The sequence below is a fragment of the Hevea brasiliensis genome, chromosome 7, assembly GCF_030052815.1.
Source record: "Hevea brasiliensis isolate MT/VB/25A 57/8 chromosome 7, ASM3005281v1, whole genome shotgun sequence".
Classification (NCBI taxonomy): Eukaryota; Viridiplantae; Streptophyta; class Magnoliopsida; order Malpighiales; family Euphorbiaceae; genus Hevea; species Hevea brasiliensis.
The window spans coordinates 58,645,866-58,653,503 of NC_079499.1; the positions used below are offsets into that span (position 1 = coordinate 58,645,866).

At 30.3% G+C, this 7,638-nt stretch overlaps 1 protein-coding gene across 1 annotated transcript; it reads right to left on the reverse strand.

Moving 5' to 3' along the window:
* Positions 1-5,432: 5,432 nt before the first annotated feature.
* On the reverse strand, positions 5,433-5,843 carry LOC131181363 (uncharacterized). Its single transcript, XM_058149414.1, has one exon. The coding sequence runs from the start codon at positions 5,841-5,843 to the stop codon at positions 5,433-5,435; it is 411 nt and encodes a 136-aa protein (XP_058005397.1).
* Between the last annotated feature and the right edge of the window lie 1,795 nt (positions 5,844-7,638).

Below are 7,638 nucleotides of genomic sequence, written 5' to 3' on the forward strand. Positions count from 1 at the left end.
TATCTTTATTTGTATATTATTTCTTTGTTATATTATTGCACCACTAAGCAGAAATGCTTAGCGCGACGGATTGTTTCCTCGCGTAGGTACTGAAGATAAAACCCAGTGGATATTAGACTGAGATTTTGGAGTTCGGATATGCAAAGTATCCAAGGTTGTTACCTTCTCAGCAATGCATGTAGATAGGACCCATATAAGTTATAGAATGTATTTTATACATTATAATTAGTTATTATATTGTAATGTAAATTATGAAATTATAATTAATATTAATGTGATGTAAATTAATAAATTGACTAGTTCATATGTAATTAATTTGTATATCATGTAAATTATAAATTTATGTAATTAGTGTGTGAATCATGTATTTTAATGAAATTTGAAAATTTTTATATATAAATTAAGCATGAATGGATTTGTACAAATGAGTATGGAATTGAATTACATAATGATGTTTGAAATGATGAGATGATTATGGTGAATATGAAGGAAATTATTGTATAAAATATTATTGAAATTTTTAAATAGGTAAGAATAGAGACACGTTAAATAGAAATAGAATAGGGAAAACTCCGTCAGTTTCTCCTTAGACTATAATTTATTTTAAAATATAACGAGTTCAAAATTTTTAAAGGAATAAAGTAAGATAAGAAAGAGTGCTCCAACATCGAATGTAGCACGCCTTGCTCGGTTACACTGCAGACGGGTGAGGAGTGTTACAAGAAATTTTTATTAGGTTGTGATTGTTTGGGCCTTATGTGATATTAGAATAAATTATATATGTACATAATTAATTTAGTTTAATTATCCTTAGGGTAACTTGGTGAAAAATCAATTAATTAGGTTAAATAGAAACTTAGGATTATTTGAAATTGAATTTGTTTGTAAATTAAATTTTCAATAATAAATTAATTTTAGTCATCTGATAAATTTCATTTAAATAATTAGCAACCCCATAGATAGAAATTATTTGCACATGAAAATTGTTTGTAAACAACAATCCTTTTGTAAATTACTTGCATGTGCAGGATTAGAATTGCATTTTTAGGATAAAGTTTAATAGAGGAATAATAAATAAGACTTCTAGAAATATTAGTAGAGGATTAGCACTCGAATTAATAAGGTTAGACCAGGCGTAAGGGGCGCCTAACACCTTCTCCTTACATGCCTACTATCCTGAACCTAGACATTGGGCTATGGTAATGACAGTTGTGGAAACTCTGCAAAGAGTAAGTTGCCATCCATGACCCTCGAAAGAAATACTGAATATGTCTCAGTTATTACTCGGGTGGTGACTCTTGTCTGTTTATGTCTTCGTGGCATAAATCCTTAGTATCGTGGTAGTGTTATGAGAAGACGGTACTTACCAGTAGTTTGATTCTATTAGGATTGTATGAAGTGCATGTCTAGAAAATGCTGTCTAAGGAGGTAATACTTAAGTGAGACCATTGTAACTCTACCATCTTCCTTGGGCATTACCTGGTGCATTTTATATAATTATAGTGGATGATATTTCACCTTACTATAACCCCCCCATCCTTACAAAAACCTCTGTAATTTCTTTGTAGTAGATACGAGGAAGCTCATGTACTGAGCAACCTTTGTGATACCTAACAGGAATTACATCTCCAAAACCCCTTCGTGCAAAACTTTTAAAAGTTTATAAAATTTCAAAGTAAGCTTCTTTGAAATCTTTTACAAAATTACAAACATTTATTTCTTTGCATGATTATGGCTAGTTTCACCGCCTACTCTGCATATATATATATATATATATATATATATATATATATATATATATATATATATATATATATATATATTTATTTATTTATTTATTTATTTATTTATAACAGACTGGCTCTGCCGCCTATTGAATATATGTATATATCATTTTCATATATTTAAATTCATTTCTGTTCTTTCTTTTACTTTTGTTTATTTCTTTGATTATTTATTTATTTTTCAAGATTTAGAGGGTAGTTTCTTTGCTATTAGTGATTCTCCCTCTCAGTCCGTGGGTGTCGTTGGTGTGTGTGTGTGTGTGTGTGTGTATATATATATATATATATATATATATATATATATATATATTCCAATTTGGAACAGAAAGTGTTATATAAAGATTGATTTTTAATTAATTATTAAAGTTTATTACCTTATTATAACATATGAAATATATAAATTCAAATTTTAATTCTATTAGAATTTTATTATAAAAGGAATTTGATATATGTGAGAAATTTTATCAGTAATACACTTATTTGTAAGTAATGATTATGGTATATTATAATTATCTTTCTTTATTTTTTTATAATTCTTTTTAAAAACAAAATATTTAAAATATAATGAAAACATAATTTAGTTTTTTAAGATGAATACTGAATTGAATTAAATTTTTAAATTTTTACATTATTTTAAAATTTTCTCGATTTTTATATATTGTATAACAACCCCCGATTCAGCAGCATAACGACTGAATTGAGAATGTTACCTGTAATTTCACAACCTGTGATAAGAACTATATCTTAATTGCTTATGAACTTTCCACACTTATCACATAAAAATTGTACCTTAATGTGATTTAAGCAAAATACAAACTTTATATAACATGTCATTTACTTAAATACATCTTTATCATCAAATATTTATTTATGCAACTTATATTACTCATACAACTTATACAAAAGAATCATTTACAAGCAAAGAAAGCCAACCCTAATTAAACTCTTGACAAAATACTACTCCTTTGATGCAGACTTTAATGATATACTCTCTGTGAACCCTCGACTTCAGTACCTGTATGAGGTAAAAACCCATCATGCTAAGCATATAGCTTAGTGGTGCATGTCTAGCTTAAGAAAGCTAATTAATAGTCGTCTGTAACTACACAGACTGCAGGCATTAAACAACTAATTAAAATAATTTCAAGCAAGTAACAATTCATAACAATTTTTACAAAGATAAATAAAACATTTCATTGTTAACTCTTTAATTGAATTTCACTAATCTTGCTCATGAAATGTGCATATGGCAACAAGTTATCTATTAAAAAAAGTAAAATCTAATTTATAAATAAAAGAGCAACTCATTTGACTTGAAAGCTTGTCATTTCATTATTTATGTTTAATGGCCCAATTCCTCCTTGGTATAACTTTTCTTATTCCAAATACTAGGATTTTAATGTGACGCCTTCTTTCAGATGTCGTCTTATATTTTCTCTTTTCCACTACAACATCTTCTTATGGATGTTGTCTTACATGTCATTTTCACCACAACAATACCTTTTTTCAGGTGTCGTCTTATGCGCCTTTTAAGAATCACTACGTGTATTGCGATACCATATTTCAAATGTCATCTTTACATGCTCATAGATATAGATTCATTTCAGTTTGCAGATCTGCTAGCTTATCCCTTTATTTGGCATGCCAAACTATCTGGTTTCAATAGTCTTATAACATGATATTAGGTAATTCAAATATTCTTACATGTACAAAGGATTGACACTCATCATGTTCACATCATTTGTTATTATCATATACTTGTTTATATATTCATAATAAGGAAGGATTGACATTTATCATTTTAACACCAATTGGCATCATTATATAATTAATTTCATGTTTAAAATAAGGACATAACCATTTTCGCATAGCATTTAGAATCAATCATGTTAATTCCCCATAAGGCAGATTCTCAAACTCATTTTGCAATCATAATTAGACCTAGAGAAAGACATTTTCAAGACCAGTTCCCTTCATTAAACATGTCAATTTATGTCTTAACTTTCATTATAAATTAATTTGATCTAATTTAGATGTGTAGAGATTCATTTATCCCCCTTTATGTGCAAATTATCCAAGAAGGCAGATAACAATTTTAGGGGAACACCTATTTGGTACCCTGTATTCTATCAAGTCGTTGGGTACTTTAAAGATAGAATCAGCTCTTATGGTCTTCATACAATTTATAACTTAGGGTCTTAGCTTTCATTTGAATTAGGAATCACCTATTCCAAAGTCTAAATCTCAAGTTATGCACCAATTTCTAGATACTATATTGTTTTTACATAACCAGTTTTGGTTACAAACAGAATTCATAGTTCCTGTTCACAAGCTAATTTGACCATTCTAAAGATAGATTCGATTAAAGTAGTCTTCATAAAATATCTTCCTACATGTTTTAAGTTTTTAACAGTTCAAGAATCACCTAATTTGGAGGCCTATATTATGAGTTATAGCTAAATTATCAACTACTATTCACGAATGCATTATCCTAAGAATTCCAAGTTTCCAGATTTCTAATTCAAGTTTGCACTTAACATTCAAGCACTTTACACCCAGAATTTGCACAGGGTCTCTAAAGCAAAATTTTAGGCCTATGTATTAAGTTTCCAAAGTATCTTGTAGCATCTTAATTGAAGATGTATGAAGGGAGATATGCCTTATTTACTACACGAAGGTCACAAGACTGAATTGCTGAATTCTAGGAAATTTTAGATTTGTAAATTACTCTAAAATTTCAACCACTTTACCCTAAAAATTAGGTCTAGGTGAAAACATGAAAATTGTAGGTCTATGTCTTAAGAAAATTTTGGTTTAGATTTCATCTCAATTAGAGCTCTATAACTCAACTTATAGCCAAATTAGTATAGACTTCTTACTAGATTCACTAATCCTGGCAGTCACCATACAATGATTCATAAAGTAATAATTTTTATAACAAGCTTAGACAAGCACTTACCTTAACTTAGTTTTAGCAATTTACTCCCAATTTTAACCACTTTTCATAAAAAATCCCCAAACCAATTCAGTGTATGGTCTTAGTTCCTCACTAATAATTCTATCACTTGAAATCAGCTCACCAACTTTTTGATTCTTTCTTCCCTTTTACTTTGATTTCATGTGTTGATCATCAATTCCTTCAATTGCAACACAAAACATCATCTTAGATGCATGAATTAGGGTTTGTATTTGAGAATGGATGAAAGAAAATGGAGAAGATGGGAGAGAGAGATGGGTCAGCTAAAGTTGAATGAAGAAGAAGATAATTTTTGTCATTTTATATGCCTTAGATACTTATCCCTTTCTTAACATGTGTCACTTTGTTATTTATCCTATTTAACTAGGGATTAATTAACTTAATTAATCATACTTAATAACCTTGATTAAACTCAATTAGAAGCTAAGTTGGAAAATTTCAAAACTTCTCCCAAACTTCATTAACTTTATAACAAAATCCATAGGCGTCTTTTATAAATTTTTACTTTAACCCCTCATTTAATCTAATTTATATACCATATTCAATATTTGAATTTCTTACTAAAATATGCTGAATACGGTTTGTAAATTCGAGGCATTACAATTCTCCCCCTCTTATGATATTTCATTCCCAAAATTAGAAATTGTACCTCAATTAAACAGTTGGGGATACTATTGTTTCATCACTTCCTCGCTTTCCCAAGTAGCTTCTTCAATTGCGTGATTCCTCCAAAGCACTTTAACTAGTGAAACTTGCTTGTTCCTCAATTCTTTCACTTCACGAGTTAAAATTGCCACTGATTCCTCTTCATAAGTTAAATCTGGTTGCACTTCAATTGTCTCCATAGGAATGAGATGGTTTGGGTCTGATCTGTATCTCTTTAACACTGAGACGTGGAAGACATTGTGTATCTTTGATAGTTCTGGTGGTAAGGCTAGTCTATAGGCTATTGGACCCACACGTTTAATTATTTCATATGGATTGATAAACCTAGGACTTAACTTGCCCTTCTTGACAAATCTCAAAATCTTCTTCCACGGTGAGACCTTTAAGAAGACTTTATCACCAACTTCATGCTCCATATCTTTTTTCTTTAAATCAGCATAAGATTTCTACCTGTTCATTGTTGCTTTCAGTCTATCCTTTATTAGTTTCACTTTATCCTCTGCCTCTTTCACGAGTTCTAGTCCCACTAACTTCTTTTCACCCAATTTTGTCTAGCATAAAGGAGTTCTATGTGACACCCCTTACCCGTCTACAGTGTAGCCGAGCAAGATATGCCACACAGTGCACTGGAGCACCAAATCATATTTCAATTCAATTTACCCTTCTTTTTTATTTATTTATTTACAATTTATGATTAATCTGAATTTTTCACAAATTTTATAGAAAATCCAGCAGAGTGCCGGCTGTAAATTGAAAAAACAGTTCTTCTGAATATGTTAAAAACACTTCCAATATAATCAAAATTTCAATCTTAGTCAACCACCAATATATTTTCAACAATTTCTCAAATCACTTCAGTATCTTAAAATTCAATTCATTCCATATCACACTCAATTCAATGAGAAATGCTCACATTTATTACTGAACATAGTTCATAGATAATTACATCAAAAGCATAATTACATGAGTTTATAATATTCATTACAGAAGTTTACAAAATACAAAATACCAAAAGTGGCATAATGTCCTACCAAATGCACTGTAAATGTGAGGTGACTCTAGACTCCGCATGCAGATATGAAAGCTCACCTTTTATGAGGTCTGCTGGACTCCCCAGCTATGTCTCCAGTACTTGCGAGTGGCAAAAGTGACGCACTAAGCAATTCTACTTATTGGTGATAATATAAAATAAAATAACTAAAATAAAATAAATATGTAGAATGTATATTTACATCTTTGGTAGACTTAATTTCTGATATTTATTGTAGTATTATTCGATTAAAATTTGGTAAGATTTATTATCATTGCCCGAGTAACCCATACTAGTCGACTGGACTGGATAAACGGGTAAACTGGGTACTAAGTACCTCGGACCATCACACCATCGGTCACATTGTGTCTCCCAGTATGCAACAGAACAGCTAATAAGCTGTAATAATTATGAGGGATAAAACCCAAGTATAACAACTCAATCAACATAGCCCGAGGCTATTATGTCACAGAATGGCACGTAAGGCCATAAAACACAGAATGACATGAAGTCATATGCAGTACTACTAACAGAACCCTATTAGCATGCCAACCTATCCAAACCAATCTTGCTAGGTGTACTAGGGCATGTTACACTCTTAAATTATACAATTCTTGAAATTCAAGTTTAGGTGTTACTATTCAATTCATTAGTCAACAAAAATGTTGACTTTTATATGGAAAATAAGTACATTGGTTTTAATACTCCCAACATACCACATTTTGCATTCTAAAATTGTTGGTATTGGTTGCCAATACCATTTCTAAGTTTAATGTTAATTGTTCAAAGTTTTCAGATTTCAAGCTTTGTGTTTACTGTTCCATTAGTCATTTTTGTAGTAGGAATTTGGCAAAGTAGTCAACATGAAAGTTGTTCCTTATTTTATCTAGTTACATTTCTTTTTTTGAATCACTCCATTTGGAGTTTTTTAGCTCAAGTTAGGGCCCAAAAACCACAACTGGCCAGAGTATAAATTTTCCAGAATTTCTGGACTAACTAAATCTATAGTATTTTGAGCAGTGAATGTAGGTCACTTTTTGAATATGTTATGGTCATAATTTGGGTTAGGTTTCTTCACAAAAGGTGTAGGTCTATATCTCAGCTTGTTGTTGGTAAAATTTCAAGACAATTGGACCTTTCTACACTGAGTTATGGCCAAATGACTAAATACTATTCATTTG